General features: G+C 37.5%; 1 protein-coding gene across 1 annotated transcript; it reads right to left on the reverse strand.

Moving 5' to 3' along the window:
• Positions 1–864: 864 nt before the first annotated feature.
• On the reverse strand, positions 865–3,944 carry LOC145051879 (uncharacterized). Its single transcript, XM_078999711.1, has 9 exons — positions 3,786–3,944; positions 3,201–3,272; positions 2,688–2,777; positions 2,469–2,511; positions 2,220–2,326; positions 2,016–2,111; positions 1,737–1,927; positions 1,580–1,649; positions 865–1,167 (listed from the first exon to the last, which is right to left on the reverse strand). The coding sequence occupies exons 1-9, from the start codon at positions 3,861–3,863 to the stop codon at positions 1,060–1,062; spliced, it is 855 nt and encodes a 284-aa protein (XP_078855837.1). The 5' UTR covers positions 3,864–3,944; the 3' UTR covers positions 865–1,059.
• Positions 3,945–18,565: the final 14,621 nt, after the last annotated feature.

Below are 18,565 nucleotides of genomic sequence, written 5' to 3' on the forward strand. Positions count from 1 at the left end.
GAAAATTACAACTCGAAAATTTAAAGGATAACTGAAAATTGAGTCATTCCGGAAAAAGTGGTCTAAATTTTTTTGGTTATTTTCTTTAAATTTGAATAAAAATATGGTTAGTTTAGTCAATTTCCCTTGATATAATCTTTTAAATGAGTGAGTGTGGAAGGTTTTATGGTTGTTGATGTAGTTAGATATTCTTTGACACGGTACATTCTTTTAATCGCTTGTTGGCTGTTATGTTAGATGAAGTTTAATCAGAATTTACTAAAGTTTATCAAGTTTAATCTTCTTTGATCTGTTGAAGATATAACAAAGCAACCATTTTTGTAATACCCAAGGAAGACGATGCCTGGAACTGTGGAAGTAGCATTTCATTCCTTGATTATCTTGTTTTGGTTGTATATTTCTGTCAATATGTTGTCGTCCTATAGTTTTAGGTAATGGCTTTTGAGAGAGAGGTGTTACGTTGTTTTTGGAGGCTTGTGGGTTTTCAAATCATGAATTTAGAGCTGTATTTGGATTTATACAGGGACATAATTTCAAGAAGAGACCAAACATAGAGGCGTCCAAGTCATGAAATTAATTACTGGGAATATATTACATTTATTCATGTATGTATTTGTGTTTTAAAAATAATATTCATGATTAATAAATATGGAGTGGTGTACGACAAAATAGGAATCCATAGGTTGTGATTGTAAATAGATCGTAGAAGAAGAAAAAGGAAAAGGAAAAATTGGGCCAGGCCCATCCAAAAATAAAACAAAGCAATTTAATTGAATATACAAACAAGACATGAAATGAAAGTGAATTATAACTGAACGTGGTAGCATTTAAACATTTTTCACTAGATTAACGAGCACCAATTAATAACACAACAAACACAAACACGCTAGCTAGCTAGTTAAAATATAAACAAACTAAACAAGAGCACAAAAGAAGAATCTGTAATCAAGTAATAAGTAATAATAGAAAATAGAAAATAACAGGTGTTGATTGATTTTGGGTTTTGGGGTTTGAGTTGTAAGAGAAAGAAGCATTTGATATTTGATTTGATGGAGTTAGTTAGAGCATGTGATCGAAGCCTCCACCTCCCTGAAGACCAACACCAACACGTGGTCCTTGAACATTATGAACCAGCTGTTGAAGCCACCTTCTTGTTGTCGGATCCTCCTAAAATAGTAAAATTACATAATCAATCACTACACAATTACTATTTACTACCTATTATTTTAGACTCTCCCTCCTTAACTAACTAAAACAATCAAACCCAACCATCCAAAATCTATCAAATCTCTTTATCTTCTACTTCCATTATTATATTCATACCATTTTTCCTACTCTCCACCATTCAATTTCAAAATATGTACCCACCTCTCATCCAAATACAAACCCATTTATTTCACTCTTACAACTAACTGGGTAAAAAAAAAACTCAAAGTAAGATGCTATATAATAAGCAAAAAGTGCAACTACATTTTGGTCTAAAATACATAGATTTTGATTATTACTTTTTATAGAAATATTTCAGTTTCCTAAGTTTGACAAATTTTACCACCTCTATGTAACAAACAGAATAACTTACACGAAGGCAACTGCTGAAAGTAGCATCTCGCAGCATATCCGGAAGACAACTCCTCAAAGCATCACATGCTCTGCAGTATGTTTCAAAATGGATTTAAATAAAAAAAAAGGTGAGGTTAAGAGTTAAGAGTTAAGGGTTAAGTGGAAGGTAACCTAACCTGGGGTTATCTGACAATCGAAGGTAACATCGGATAATGTGCTTCAAGAGGCGTGAAGAGGGCTGCTCAGCAAGTGCAGCCACCATATTCCCCAAAACTCTACCCACTGCAAAGAAACGTTCTGCTGTCGTGCATATGTAGTCCAGCCCCACATCATCCAATAGAATCTTTTGAACTATAAACGTTGCAACCTGAAATCCATTCCATTCCATTCATTAACACAAATCCAATCCATACCATTCATTCATAAAACCCAACTGAGAGAAACCAACACTTAACTGTTTTCGACAGCTCACTCCCCATTTCCATTGTGCGGAGGCACAGCGGAATTATTTCTGTTGAAAGCAGAAAGCTGATAACTTCTGTGTCATCAACCTGATAAATCAAACTTATTATATCTTAAAAACACTTATTTCCTTCCAGCCACTACACTATGTTTCTAAGAAAAAAAACAAAACATGTTGACATGAAAAGCCAAAGTACCTTCACCAGGGCACCAATGACACCTAAGCTAGTAAGCCTCAGATACTCAAACGGCCTCGATTTGCTTGTGGTGTTGAGAAAAGGGTATAAATATAAAGGGATATGAGCTGCAAACAACAAATTCTATCACTCATCATCTTCATATGCTTACATAACTCTACAAGGACAATCAATAGAGGCTACACTTTTACTAACTTACTAATTTCTATCTAATTCACTTTTAGTAATTTCTTAATAAACATAACTTACCATTCAAGAACAGCATTCTTGTGTCTGGATGTGAAGCTACACACTGCAAAAAAAGAAGCATTTACGATTATGACTACCACTAGCTGTATTTTATTGCTGGATAATAAAATGATTTTCATCATCATTTGTGTATATGAATATCATTCAACCAACAGCATCAAGATTTGAAAGACTGAAAATGAAATGAAAAGGATGTAGTATGAATAACAGAAGGTGCACCTGCAGAAGAGCAAGGGCATTGCAGACTCTATTTGACTGGGCTGGAGTTAGATTCGGTGGTGATAGAAACGGATATATTGAAACTATCTCCTGCAACCAAGCAACACTTGGCATTAGCTAAAAAGCATGACACCAGACAACATATATAATGAAATTCCATGGATGTTTGAAACAAAAGAGACATAAAATAAATGAATCCATATGTTACTCATAAGCTTTGGCTGACTATAAAACGCGTGAATCTATATGCTTTTGTTATTAATGGAAACAAAAAAAAAATTCCCAACAACCTAAAGAAACTACCAACAAATAAAGGATATTTAATTACATAACTGAAGCTTTTAACTCATACAAGAGAAATATTCACTACAAGGAAATATTGAACAGACATACATGGTATGGAGACCAAACATTAAGGACTATTGTGAGACAACATTAACATCTATAATACTGCATATGAACTATGAAGTAGAAGTAGAAATTAAAATCTCTTATCAGTCGGTAGCAGCATACCTGTAATAGTGCTGCAATGGTACCAAATGAATTCCACAGTAACGGAGCCAGATCTTGAAACAGCTCTCTCTTCTAAAGAAGAAACAAAAATGCGAAAAGAACAAATTAAGCATTACAGAATGAGTGCAGCCACAGTACCAAAAGAATCGCATACAGATGAGCTAACTCATGCCTATATTCATAAGACCTAATCTTCGAGGACCATTACAGTAGATAGCAAGCGAATTTGTAAAGCTGGCTGATTCGACAGTGAAAGGAATAGTAACATCATCTCTTTCATATTCATTCCAAATAAAGATAGACACAGACAATGCCTAATCTTTATATAATTTAAGATTCTCTCGAGAAAATGAAATTGTTAGTGTCTTTCCCCATCAATAGCCCTTTGTCCTCCCGTCGCGTACACAGTTCCCAAATTGAAAAACGCAAGTGATCAAATTCACAGTCATACGCCCAAAAGGCACAAATTCAGTTACCCTTTCACGTTCTACCATAATCTTAAACTGCTTCATCTAACTAAATCCTAAAAAACGAATAAAATTATCACGTTATCCATCACAATGAAAGTGCACAAAGTAAACATACCTTGGAGAGTTCGAGAAGAGCGTTTTCGCGAAGATCAGGACTACTGAGATCAAGTACCAATTGCTCGGCTGACTGCATTTTTCGATCGATATTCTGCTTTCCTCGACGGCGTTTGGGAACACAAACAGATATGTGGTAATTTCGCGTATGAAAAAGAAAAAAGAAAAACTCAAAAAGGGTCTCGATATATACCCGGTCTAAAAAGAAATGTTTTTTTTATTTAATTGTCGTTTAAAGACTTTTAATTTATTATTATTACTACTTGTGAAACCCGTATATTATATGGGTTAATTAAAACATAATGTTAAACAGAAACGATTAAATGAATAGTTTATTTGAATCTGAAATATGAAATAAGTGAAAATTATGAAAAAAACATGCAAAAAATAAATTAATTAAAATTATGTGTTTAATTGTTAGATCCGTATACTAAACGATTTATTATAATAAAATGTTAAATACAAATGTTTAAAGTGTAAACTTATTTGAAATTGAAATTGAAATTTCAAATTTGAAATTAATAGTTATTATAGTAGGTTTAATTTATGGAAACTAAATTAATGATATAGTGGAAAATAAATATATTTCAAAATTATGACAAAATGACATGTGGCCAAATAAATGAGAGAATGACAAGTGGCATAATATTTTCATTTATTATGGTAGATTATTATTATTATTATTATTATTATTATTATATGTTTATTTTTTTATTTTTTTTATCTTTGTATGGATTTCTTTGAAAACAATTTCAATTGCTTATTTTTATTTTCTTTTGTCTCCTTCGTATGAGATTGGAATTTCTTTAGTATTATTGATTTTAGTATTATTGATATTATTGTTTAGGTATTTTAAACTTATAAATTTTTTCTCACTTAACTGAGGTTCACATTCTATAATATTGGTTAGGATTCGGTTTTATTGGCTTCAAATCAGGAAGACCTAAGATATATCTAAATAACAACAAACAACCAATCCATGTAGAAAGTTCATAATTTTTGGAGTTGTTTTGAAACACTTTAAAGAAGAATACCTATTTTAAAACGGGTAAGTAAACAAATGTAAGAGATTTAGATTAAAAACAATGTTTTGAAAACGAGATATCAAGCTTTTTGATGATTAAACATATGAGACCATGACAAATGTGCATTTAAGGATGAGTTCATATTATGGTGACAAAGTGATGGGGTTAAATTATTTATATGTTTACTGGGCGGGGCCCGATGGTTATTCTGTATGTTATTACTTGTTATATTTGTATGTTTGTATTGTTGGGCGGGGCCCGTTATACGCGTCAGGGTGAGGCCCGTTATACTCAGTGGGTGGGGCTCGTTATGTGAGTTAGGGCGAGACCCATCATTGTAACGCATGTTCCAAGTATCATTCAATTTTAAAGTTTTTTTGGGTTTTGTACCGGGACTCGACGAGTTGGGGAGCCCAACTCGACTAGTAGAGATCGATCTTGGACGCGGGACTTAGGGTCTACTCAACGAGTTTGAAGGCTCCAACTTGACGAGTAGACATTGTAAAGGAAAACCCTAATTTTTAAGGGTTTGCACCCTATTTAAGGAACTTATGGGTCATTGTGGTCTCCCTCATCGTCCTGTCTCTCCAGAGAGAAACCTTAGTCGCGCTTTAGTGCCTTCTTGAGTGTGTGTGGGTGAGCTTTGGAGAGTGAATCTTGTGCTTTTTGGAAGGAAACTTGAAGGTTGAAGAGATTGAAGTTAGGAGAAGGCTTTAGATCTGGCATCTACCTGGTGTTAGCATCCATTTGGAGGTAAAAAGTTGCTACCTTGATCTCTATTTGCTTAGATCTCATCTTATGGAAGAATATAGTCACTTTTGGTGCAAAAGGGTGTCATACTCGGATTTGGACTTGTCATGGGGATATGGTTCCAGATCTGGACACCTCTATGTCTTCATAGACATAAAGTTGCTCCCTTTACCTACTCTAGGCCCTTTTCCATGTCCTAAACATTATATGAACCCGAGTTTTAGTGTTTTAGCCATTTGAGGCCATGCATGCACGTAAAGTTTGCAACTTTACGTGGTATTTAGGTCTTAAGGGATTGGATCTGTAGTTTGGAGATTTGGATTCGACTGGAAGGACTGATAAGACAAGGGAAAACTTGACGAGTTGCCATAGCGACTCGGCGAGTTGGATCGGGCTTTTCTTGTTTTCGATCTGACGAGTAACTTGACGAGTTGGTTAGGGTTTTCCCCGGTTTTCTGATCACCGGAGGAACTCGACGAGTTTCTAGATGTACTCAATGATTTGGGTCAACATGGACTGTTGACCTTAACTTTGACCATGGTTGACCAAGTTTGTGACATCCCCAATTTTCACGGCCATAAAAGACCGATTTGTTTATGCTTTGTTTTATAAAATAAGAGTAATCCTTTGATTAAAAAAGTAGCGAAATTTGTTCCTAAAACAAAATATGATACGAATTTGTCAAAACATTTCTTAAAAGAAACGTATTTTCATTAAATAACAAAATCTCGGGATGTCATGTTCTTATACAGACCAAAAGCATAAACAGTATAAAATAGACCTTACAAGAGTTATTTATAACTACTTATCTATAATCCATAATCTCTCGTCATGTCAACCAACTTATACTCTTGTGCCGCTGCCTGTGATACAAAGAAAACTGAGTGGGTCAGGCTTGGGAGCTTGGTGAGCATATAGGGTTTTCAACCCACAATAATATAATTATTATATTTAACCATCAAACAATCAACCCAATTACCTATCCCTATTATCTTCTTTATTTCTTAAGGTTCTACCATAAGAATCAACTATCCTTTCTTCATTCATTCCTAAGGATTGACCTAAGGAATTGGCACAAAGTCCATTGCTGCCCGAGGTTCATCTACATAGTACTAAATCCATAGCTACCAAGGTTCATCTACATAGTACTAAATCCATAGCTACCATCGTTCATCTACACAATACTAAATCCATAGCTACCAGGGTTCTTATATGAGGCACTAAATCTATAGCTGCCATGGTTTTTAGAGTACATCGGTGAACATCAAGTCCACAACACCTACAAGTTGCGAGCTTGCTAGTGTTCCATAGGATTGTCTAGAATCGTTCGTGGTTGTCATCCCTACTTTGCTGAATGACAGGGCCATCGTTTGGGTAAAGGTTTCACTCATTTTTCACCTGTCACCCTCATCTCATGATCTATATCATCTCTCGTCTCATCCTCAAATTCATCCTTCATCACACACCAACTATTTCATCTACCCATGTTCTACCCAACATATTTGTATATAAAAATTACATATACAGTTTAAACCATTTAAAAACATGTATAAAACATTCATTCAACATCCATCTTAAGTAAACAAACAATATATAAACACATAACACGTATTTCATAGCAAATACTTCATATCTATGTGTTAGAAGAAAGTAACGACACACTCACTTGTTAAGATGATTGCCAGACAGCACTACGGCTCTTCAAGTAGAAGTTCTTCTATGAAACCGGGATATCTTCATACACCGAGCTTCTCGTGAGCAGAGCTTCGGCTTGAAACTCTTTTCTCCTCGAGATCTTCGGGGCTTCGGGACTCGCTTTGGGTCTCGGGATGATACTAGGGCTTCGTGTAACAACCCGATATTTCAGGTCAATGTAACGACTGGAAGTCAACCACTGTAATATCTTTGTGAATTAATAAAAATAGTGTCAAAAATGAACTGTTCAAAAGGCTCAGTTTGAGTATACTAAGTGGTAGATATTGTATCAAGGTTTCCAAAAATGTAAAGAACAATAAAATCTGAGTTATAACGAAGAAGTTATGACCAATTGAAGATCCGTAACAATACCGGTAAAGCGCTATTAAGCCTAAAACGCGAAATCTCAATAAAATACTTTTTGGCCTTAGGTATCTTAATGAGAGTCGTAGATATCCCTAAACCGTAAACATACATAAAAAAGAATGCCCATGTAACGACCCAATTTTCAAGTCCAAAAATTTCATTTTTAATTGATTGACTTGTAAAAAAAACATTTATAAGAAAACACCATCTAATCATAACTTTTCATAAAACCATAACTCATGTCTGAAAATCATTCACAACAATAAGAATAATGTCAGAGTACACTCCCAAGAAACTCTAGTGCGGAAAACCAAAACGTGTGTGTATGATGTGTCGCTACCGCGCCAGCTCCTTCCCCTTTGCTAAAGAGGTACCTAAAACCAAAACTGCAAACTGTAAACACGAAGCTTAGTGAGTTCCCCCATCGTACCACATACCATATAATCACATAGCATACATACTGTCGAGCAATTTTGGGTTGCCCGACCTACCCGGTACGGCCATTCTGGGGTGCCGACCTACCCATGTCAAGCCATTCTGGGGTGCTGACCTACCCTTCAGTCCTAAAAACTAAACCTCGGGGACTATTCCACCCGTACTGCTACTATCACATATATCATAACATAAACATACCATCAGACATATCTGGGGTGTCCGAACTACCCTTCGGTCCTAACAACCGAACTTGGGGACTATTCCCCTCCTACTACCGCCATCACATATAACATATCATGCCAGCATATAAACATTGTTGGAATAGTGTCTAAGCTCGTAACTATATTTGGTATGTATTTGACCCGGTTGTGCATGGTCCTTTTGGGTTGTTTTCTCCAAAGCAACCTGACAAGGTAATTTAAGGAGAAAGGGATAATATTATGGTTAATTAATATATTATAAGAATAATATATTAAAGGAGAAATCATATTTATTTAATTAGTATTGGTCATAAATTAATTAGGAATTAATTTGGTGACCAAAAGAGATTAATTGAATAAAGGGGTATAAACTGTCAAATGTATGATAGTTAAGTTTTGGGTTAAGGAAACCTAATGGACTTAAGGGGGAACGAAATTATGATGGGTATCCATCATATTTTTGTCTAAGGCCTTATTCCAGAAGGTTCCTTGGGCTGCTTGGTGGCTAAGCTATCCATTAGGGTTTAGGCTGAAACCCTAGTAGCCTGTAACTATAAATAAGACCCTTAGGGCATTGAAATCAGCTACCACTTGATTCTAAGAGAACCCTAGGCCGATTTCTAGCTTCTCTCACCCTCTCTCATATTGCCTTCTTGCTTGTGGGGTTTGTGAACCATTAGAGGAGTTGCATTTGTGACTCTAAGCTCAAGAGAAGAAGAGAAGAAGATCTAAGCCAACATTTGAAGAGGTAAACATCTAGATTTGATTATATATGTTATTTTTGTTATTTGTATGCTAGATTAGGGTTTTTAAGTTATGGAATCAAAGCATGTTCAATAGAGAAACCTAGATCCAAGCATTAGGGTTTGTATGAGCACATAGGAATGTTTCTTATGCATAAAACCCATCAGTGGTATCAGAGCCATGATTGGTTTCAATTGTATGTGATGCTTAACTGTTTTGTTTGTTAAAAATAGAGTTTTTTGCCTCTGCCCGACACAACTCGGCGAGTCAGTATCTGGACTCGGCGAGTTGGCCCTACTTGGCGAGTCCAGGTCTGACTCGGCGAGTTTGTGCGTCAGACAGAGGGTATTTCGGGATTTAGCTGCTGTTTTGACTTGGATTTGATGCTTAAATTGTTTTATGAAGTTAAAATCCGAATTTTATCTTAATTAAATGATTATCCTTGCCAAAACAAATAGATAATTTCAAATCTTTTAAATATTGGTTGTTTATATGATAAATATGGATTATTTAAAGTTATTTGGTAATTATCTAATGACTAAAATAAGATTAGGTCAAATATAGATAATTATGAAATTAATTGTTTAATTTGAATTATTTGTTATTTGATCCCTTGTGTTTTGAAAAGTTCAAAACTTGCCCTCAAGTTTTGAAATTTGAATTTTGTGATTAAAAGTTTAATTTTGAATAATTTAAATTACAAACCCTTAGAATTTTACAAGTTTAAAATTCAACCCTATACTATTATATATTATTGCAAGTTTAGTTTATATATATATATATATATATATATATATATATATATATATATATATATATATATATATATATATATATATATAACTTAAAATGCTAGTCTTACCATTAGTAGGCCTCATTCACGAAGTCAGTCTATAAGGTGGGTATAAGGTTGTTGCCTATAAAATGGCGCTTAATGGGTGTACACTCACACCTACCGCTTGCTTGACTGGTGAAGGGTCGTTAACCGAACGGGTAGGATAGGGCAACCCTCTCCTCATTAAAAGTATAATGTAAGATACAAAGTAACTACATGTTTTTCAAAATTCCCAATCTTAGTTACTTTAGGGTAAAATGTGAAAATGATGCTAATCCATGGAATTACACTTCGTACCCTTGTCAAACGTTGATGGAGCGAGTGTGGTTAACCGACACATCAATTTGGGGATGACATTGGTAGTGAAGGGTGACTCGATGTTTGTCATAGATCAATGGAGCGTGTGTGGTTTACCGGCACATTGATTGGGTGATAGAGACATTGAGTGCACCATGTTGATTCGCATGGTTATTCACAATTTGTTTGCGATCCTCGGTATCCCAGTCGCAAATTTGAAATGCATATCGAGATTTAAACATGCCATTGAAAAGTTCTATAAATCTCAAAGATCTAGGAGTTTACATTAAAAACCTAAATTGCCTTTTCGTTTTTCATGGTGAGAATTAGTGAATCGTCATTCACTTACCTTCAAATTATTTACTTTTAGAGTATGGCATCCCTTTCTAAGTTGTAAATAATGTTGTTGGATCCTAGCCCTAATTTCTCATTTGGGTGTTTAATTAGGGATTCATTTCTAATCAAACTTTGTCCCTTTCTGTTTCAGATGTCTGCAAACAACAACAACAACAACAACGCTTCCGGGTCATTCTCGTTGATGAACCTGTGTCAGAAAGTGACATGTGATGGTTCAAACTTCAATGAGTAGACGAGGTATATTCGAATGATCACACGCTACGAGGACAAAGAATATGTCCTCGATGAAAAGCTTGAAAAGATCATCCCAGATGTTGCTACTCCTGAAGAACTGGCCGCCTTTGAGGCCCACGAGTGTGATGCCACGAAAGTTCACTGCATCATGCTGGCCACCATGAACCTCGAACTCCAAAAGTCCTATGAGGACATGTATCCGTATGAAATGCATCAGGATTTGCTGGACAGGTATCACCAGAGCGCGAGGCAAGAGCACTATGAGATCATTACTAACATGATCACCGCTAAGATGGGGAGTGGAGAATCCCTAACCTCTCATTTGCAGAAAATGCAGAGGTATGTTAATCGTCTTATCAAACTTAATGTTAAGTTTGATGAGGATTTGGCCATCGACATAATCCTCCACTCCTTGCCCTCCTGCTACAACCAGTTTAGGATGACCTACCACATGAACAAAGAGGAGGTCTCCTTGAGCAAGCTCCAAGGACTCTTGAGGACTGCTGAGAGCAACCTCAAAGACAAATCCGTTGCACCGTCCCCTGCTGTGGCCGCTCCTGTGATGGCGATAGGTCAAGGAAAGGGTAAAAAGAGGAAGGCTCCATGTAAGAGCCACCGTAAGGGGAAGCCCCGAGATGGTTCGTCCTCAAGTGGGACCAAAGCCAACCCTGCTAAACCCTCTTCCGATCCCAAAGAAGCAGAGTGCTTCTATTGCCACCAAAAGGGCCACTGGAAGCGAAGCTGCCCACAATATCTGCAAGACATAAGAGATGGGAAGATTAAGCCCACCTTTGCAGGTATGTATTCTATTAAATCTAATAACTCATCATTTGCTACTTCATGGGTACTTGATACATGGTGTGGTTACCACATTTGTTATGATATGCAGGGCCTAAAAAGAAGTAGGGAGGTGGAACATGGAAAGATGAACCTGATTATGGGAAACAAAAGATCGTCGCCTGTGACCAAAGTCGGTGTTTATTCTTTGGTGTTGAGTAATGGGTTAGGGATAGATTCAGACAATTGTTGTTATTTGCCAGATATGGCAAGAAACATTATTTCATTTCATGGGTTGTTTAGACAAGGTTTTAGATATTCTTTTGATAATAATAATGGTTCTATTAACGTTTATTTGAATGATGTCTTTTATTTCAATGCATTACCTTGTAATGGGATTTATGAATCTGTGATGATTGTTGATAATTTAGGAAATAATGTTTTGAATATTGATTCGTCTACTAGTCTAGACAAAGCATGCTTGTGGCATTGTCGCCTTGGCCATGTCAACAAGAAACGCATAGCCCAACTCCAAAATGATGGAGTGTTAGAGTCATTCAACCTTAGGGACGATGACACGTGTGAATCTTGTTTACTTGGGAAGATGACCAAGTCACCCTTTACTGTCACTTGTGAAAGGAGTGGGGGTTTATTGGATCTCATAAACACCGATGTGTGTGGGCCCTTTAGATCCACCACACGGGATGCTTGCCGCTTCTACGTAACTTTTACATATGATTATAGCAGATATGGATATATCTACCTAATCAAGCAAAAGTCGGAAACCTTTGAAAAGCTCAAAGAGTTTAAGAATGAAGTAGAGAATCAGCTGGGCAGGAAAATCAAGATGCTTCGGTCAGACCAAGGAGGAGAGTCCCTAAGTCTTGATTTTCACGACTATCTAAAAGAATGCGGAATCGTTTCGCAATTGACGCCTCCGAGGACGCCACAATTGAATGGTGTGACTGAGAGACGTAATCGGACCTTATTGGACATGGTTCGTTCTATGATGAGTCGGACTTCATTAGCAATAGCTTTCTAGGGGTATGCCTTAGAGACTGCCGCCCATATCCTTAACTTAGTTCCCACCAAGAAGGTTTCCAAGACTCCTCACGAGATGAGGACAGGGAAGGCTCCCTCGTTGGCACATATCAAGGTTTGGGGTTGCGAGGCTTTCATAAGATGAGAGACTCACGACAAGCTAGAACCTCGTAGTGAGAAGTGTTATTTCATCGGCTATTCGCAGAATCCTTTTGGCTACCTTTTCTATAGACCGAGTGACAATGTTGTCTTCGTTGCTAGAAGAGGAGTTTTCCAAGAAAGGGAATTGATAAGACAAGAAGACAGTGAGAGGCAAATTGAACTTGAAGAGATTCAAGATCAAAGCGATGAAGGAACCTATGACACTGGCACTCAACTTGGGGAGGAAACTCCTGTTGAACCTGTTGACGAGTCCTTACCTCTTCAACGTTCCACTAGGGCTAGTGTTCCACCCCAGTTTTATGGTTTTCATATTAGTACTGAAGGGGATACATTTATTAGTGATAGTACACTAGTAAATTTGGATGAACCAAGCAGCTATAAGGAAGCCATGGCAGGCCCGAAGTCTGCTAAATGGAAAGAGACGATGGACAGCGAGATTCAGTCCATGTACGACAACCAAGTTTGGAATTTGGTTGATAATGTACCGGGTCGCAAGACAGTCGGGTGCAAGTGGATCTTCAAGAAGAAGATGGACATGGATGGGAAAGTGCATACTTATAAAGCGTGATTGGTTGTGAAGGGCTTTAATCAAACTCCCGGAGTTGACTATGATGAGACCTTCTCACCAGTTGCGAAGATAAAGTCTATTAGGGTAATGCTTGCAATAGTTGCGTTTCATGATTATGAAATATGGCAGATGGACGTGAAAACCGCTTTCCTTAATGGAAAGTTGGTTGAGGATGTTTACATGAATCAACCAGAGGGTTTTGTCGATGCAAAGCATCCAAATAGAGTATGCAAGCTTGAGAAATCCATTTATGGATTGAAACAAGCGTCTCGCAGATGGAATCTTTGTTTTGACGAGAAGGTTAAAGAGTTTGGCTTTCTGCGAAGCAAAGATGAATCTTGTGTGTATGTCAAAGCCAGTGGAAGTATAGTAAGCTTCCTCGTATTGTATGTCGACGAAATACTGCTCATAGGAAACGATGTCCCAACCTTGCAGGAGGTCAAGGCCTGGCTTGGGAAATGTTTCGCTCTGAAGGACCTCGGAGAGGCTACTTATATTTTGGGAATAAGAATAGTAAGAAACAGGGAAAAGAAACTGATAGGAATCAGTCAGGATACATACTTGGATAAGGTACTAAAGGGTTTTAGTATGGAGAATTCCAAGAAAGGGGAGTTGCCAATCCAAAGCAATACCAAGCTGGGTAAGACTCAGAGCCCGAGTACAGAGGCAGAGATAGCTGATATGAGCCGAGTACCTTATGCTTCCGCAGTAGGCTCTATCATGTACGATATGACTTGTACTCGCCCTGATGTGGCTTTCGCTTTGAGCATGGTCAGCAGATATCAAGGGAACCTTGGTAGAGCTCATTGGATTGCAGTTAAGAATATTCTTAAGTACCTTCGGAGGACCAAGGAATGGTTTCTAGTCCTCGGTGGGAGTGATGACTTAAGGGTACGAGGGTACAGTGACGCTAGTTTTCAGACGGACCAGGATAATTTCCGATCACATTCGGGCTGGGTCTTTACCTTAAATGGAGGAGCAGTGACTTGGAAAAGTTCCAAGCAGGAGACCGTAGCTGATTCAACGTGCGAATCAGAGTATATTGCGGCAAGTGAAGCGTCAAAGGAGGCTATATGGTTGAAGAACTTCATTGGAGACCTTGGAGTGGAGTTGTGCCATTCATAAAGGAGCCGATGGAAATTTTATGTGATAATGAAGGAGCGGTTGCCTTGACCAAGGAACCAAGAGATCATGGTAGATCTCGACATATCGACATGAAATACTATTTTATCAGACATCGGGTAGAAGAGGGGCTCCTCGTTGTGAAGAGGGTATCATCAGAAGAAAACCCAGCAGATCCCCTTACTAAGGGACTGAGTAGGGTCAAACACTTGCAGCACGCTATAAGCATTGGGCTGAAGGATGATATAAGTTTGGATTAGATAGGAAACATGTAATAGATAGTATGTACTTGACATTTGAAGAATAAATAAAATTGCGTTATTTATGAGTAAAGCTACTATCTTGTGTTGGTTATTTATCTATTGTTTCCATTTTGCATGTTTTGACTTCCTGAACGATAGGATTATTCAAAAATTCCACAGTCGGTCATATTTTGGAAGTAGATATGAATGAAGACTGTCATGAATTGTTTGTAGATTGTCTAAAAGGTTTTGGACATAGCAAAGGTTTGTTGCAAAGTTCATGAGTGCTTATGAATATGATTTGAGCATTGGAATAAACCCGAGTTTGATGTATCACTTCGTGGTGTTTTACCTTAAGTGATCGCAAAGCGATAACATCATATAGTCTTAAAACCTAGAGCTATGGTTGTTGTTTGCTGGTTGGTTATGCATTGATAATGTGTAAATGCATCAGTAACTTGATGTTATAAAATGCATTATTGTGTGTGATTCAATTAGTGAATAATGGATGCATATGAGTCGAAGTTGATCTGTTCCTTTTATTCTATGAGAATAAAAGTGATATCTTGGCCACTTGATGATTTGGTTTGACTTATGTGTCGGGCCCGGTCAGAATAAAGTTGATGTGTTCAACTAAATTCTATGTCAAAAAAATCGGAAATCAAGGAACAAATGTTGGACAGTAAGCATTATCAACATGATATCCAGAACAGAGGATTGTACAATCCCTTATCTAAAGGACAAGTTGATCAGAGTTGACAGCAGAGTATAAGAGCTACGATTGCTAATCGGATTCTGAAGTCGTATATGAGATATAGTTACTAGACTTATCCAAGTGGGAGACTGTTGGAATAGTGTCTAAGCCCATAACTATATTTGGTATGTACTTGACCCGGTTGTGCATGGTCCTTTTGGGTTGCCTTCTCCAAAGCAACCTGACAAGGTAATTTAAGGAGAAAGGGATAATATTATGGTTTATTAATATATTATAAGAATAATATATTAAAGGAGAAATCATATTTATTTAATTAGTATTGGTCATAAATTAATTAGGAATTAATTTGGTGACCAAAAGAGATTAATTGAATAAAGGGGTATAAATTGTCAAATGTATGATTGTTACGTTTTGGGTTAAGGAAACCTAATGGACTTAAGGGGGAACGAAATTATGATGGGTATCCATCATATTTTCATCCAAGGCCTTATTCCAGAAGGTTCCTTGGGCTGCTTGGTGGCTAAGTTGTCCATTAGGGTTTAGGCTGAAACCCTAGTAGCTTGTAACTATAAATAAGACCCCTAGGGCATTGAAATCGGCTACCACTTGATTCTAAGAGAACCCTATGCCGATTTCTAGCTTCTCTCACTCTCTCTCATATTGCCTTCTTGCTTGTGGGGTTTGCGAACCATTAGAGGAGTTGCATTTGTGACTCTAAGCTCAATAGAAGAAGAGAAGAAGATCTAAGCCAACATTTGAAGAGGTAAACATCTAGATCTGATTCTATATGTTATTTTTGTTATTTGTATGCTAAATTAGGGTTTGTAAGTCTTGGAATTAGAGCATGTTCAATAGAGAAACCTAGATCCAAGCATTAGGGTTTGTATGAGCACATAGGAATGTTTCTTATGCATAAAACCCATCAAACATATCATCATTTACTGTCAGACATATCTGGGGTGCCTGACCTACCCTTCGGTCCTAACAACCAAACTCTACTACTATCACATATAACATATCATGCCAGCATATAACATATCAGGTAGTAGCAAACCTAGATGACATCAGAAAGACAATCATCTAACATACAACTCCTACTGGTGGGATGACATTGTGGCCTTAGAACCATCACTACTGGAAGGTAACTCACCTCGAACGAGTAGCTGCTGATAATCTGTGCGGGAACCCTCTATCTGCTGTTGCTCCAGAAATCCTCCGGCTATAATTGTAACGCCCGGGTTTTCAGGGCTAAGCATTTTTGTCAATTTAATAGTCTAGGTCAACTCTTGTAACTCTTTTTGAAGTAATAAATATGAAATATTTGAGTATTATGTGAATTATGTGTGTTTATGTGTTTATTATTTAATTATAAATGTATAATTAATAAAGAATAAAAATAAGCGTCAAAATTAAAGTATGAGATAAGCCCGATGTCTCTACATAAAGTTGTATAATATGTCTCAAGGTTTCCGTACATATAAAGAACGCCGAAATCTGAGTTACAACGAAGAAGTTATGGCCCGTCGAAGTTTTACGGCAAAACCGGCACGACACTGGGAAGCGTAAATAGTGAATTTACGATAGAGCGATATTTAGCCTTAGAAATCTAAACGAAAGTTGTAGAATATGTTAAACTAAGAGCGTCGATAAAAAGATCGTCCAAATCTGACTTCGTATGAGGAAGTTATGATTTTTCTAAGATTCAGCTTAGCAGTGCACGGCCCGAAACTCGAATTTTAGTTCGAGCAGTTTTTGGCTTACGCGACCTAAATGAGAGTTGAAGATCTCATTAATAGGAACTCAACGGTAAAAAGATGGACGAAAACGGAGTTCGTATGAAGGAGTTACGAATTCTTCGCGGTCATTTAACAGTCTAAACGCCTCCTACTGTTAAATTTGAGATCGGTCGAGAATTAGCCGACGGAGTCTAAATGAAAGTTGTAGATCTTGATTTTACCTACGTGTGGATATAAAGAACGTCGAAAACGGAGCTCGTATGCGAAAATTATGATTTTTCTAAGTTCGAAGGCTGATACGCGATAGGGGGTGACGTGGCACCACCTGAATTGGACACGTGGCACCACCAGAAGGCCACCACATGGACCAACTCGGCGAGTAGGTCCCCCCTACTCGGCGATTCCATCAGATTTTTGCACTATAAATAGAGGTGTCGGGTCTAGCCTTCTCTTCACACCTCAACCCTCTTCTTTCTCTCTCTACACTCTCTCTCTCTAAGCCTCCTTAAGCCCCCTAAAGCCTAGGTAAACCCCCTAGCACCCGAAGGAAGCCCCGAGGCTCCCGGAGTTCCGAGAAAAGAGCCTTTCGGCTCAAGAACGCTGCTCCATCGAAGCCCGGTTTTCGAGAAAACCCGCTGTAAGTGAGCTATACCTACCCTAACTTTAGCTTAGCTTATGTTTTAATATAGTAACGTTATTAAGAACTTATAATAAGTACTTAGGCTATTATTATGGGTTATATAAGTATCGTTTAACGCTTATATAATAATAATAATAGTTAGACTATTAATTAACCGTGATTATCGTTAGACTAAACCCTAGTGGTATTGGTACTAGGTTTTATCGAAGGAATATCATTTTGAGAGTATCGAAGCGCTGTCCGAGTGCTGAGTCACCACCTTTCAGGTGAGTGCATAGTTACTTTCAGCTTACACATAGATATGAAGTATTTTATATAAATTACGTGCTATGTGTGCATATTATCTGAATACTTGCTATCTATACGAACGTTGTTATAAATGTTTTCAATGATTTAAACTGTATATGTATTTTATATCTACAAAAATGTTGGGATAAAACATGGGTAGATGTAATAGGTGATGTGTGATAAAATGATGAGAGGCCTCGATGTTGATGTTGTTGATTCTGTCATCTAGCGGAGTATGGATGACGACCACGGACTCTTCTAGACAGTCCAGTGGAACACTAGCAGGCTCGCAACCTGTAGGTGTTTGTGAACGATGTGTTCACCGGTGTACTCCATCCCCCACATGGTTGCCTTTAGGACATTTATTGCTGAGGAATCCCCTTAGCAGTAGTGTCCGTCCCGATGATGATCCTTAAGCTAGGTCCCTTATGATAGGTGTTTAGGGACGTAAAGTGAGGATAACGGGAACGGGTAATCGGGTTATTGTTGATTGATGAAATTAATAAACTTATTTATTGTGGGTTGAAAAAAACTATGTGCTCACCAGGCTCC

This window comes from Lactuca serriola, chromosome 5 (genome assembly GCF_051521515.1).
Source record: "Lactuca serriola cultivar US96UC23 chromosome 5, Lser_US96UC23_V15, whole genome shotgun sequence".
NCBI classification, from domain to species: Eukaryota; Viridiplantae; Streptophyta; class Magnoliopsida; order Asterales; family Asteraceae; genus Lactuca; species Lactuca serriola.

What these genes read in the sequence shown, in the direction of transcription:
- LOC145051879 (XM_078999711.1), bottom strand. Translation starts at nt 3,863, where the DNA reads ATGCAGTCAGCCGAGCAATTGGTACTTGATCTCAGTAGTCCTGATCTT. An exon ending in AAGAATGCTGTTCTTGAATG is followed by an intron (nt 2,327 to 2,468) that starts GTAAGTTATGTT and finishes TGTTGTTTGCAG; the next exon opens with CTCATATCCCTTTATATTTA. An exon ending in GGAGTGAGCTGTCGAAAACA is followed by an intron (nt 1,928 to 2,015) that starts GTTAAGTGTTGG and finishes AATGGATTTCAG; the next exon opens with GTTGCAACGTTTATAGTTCA.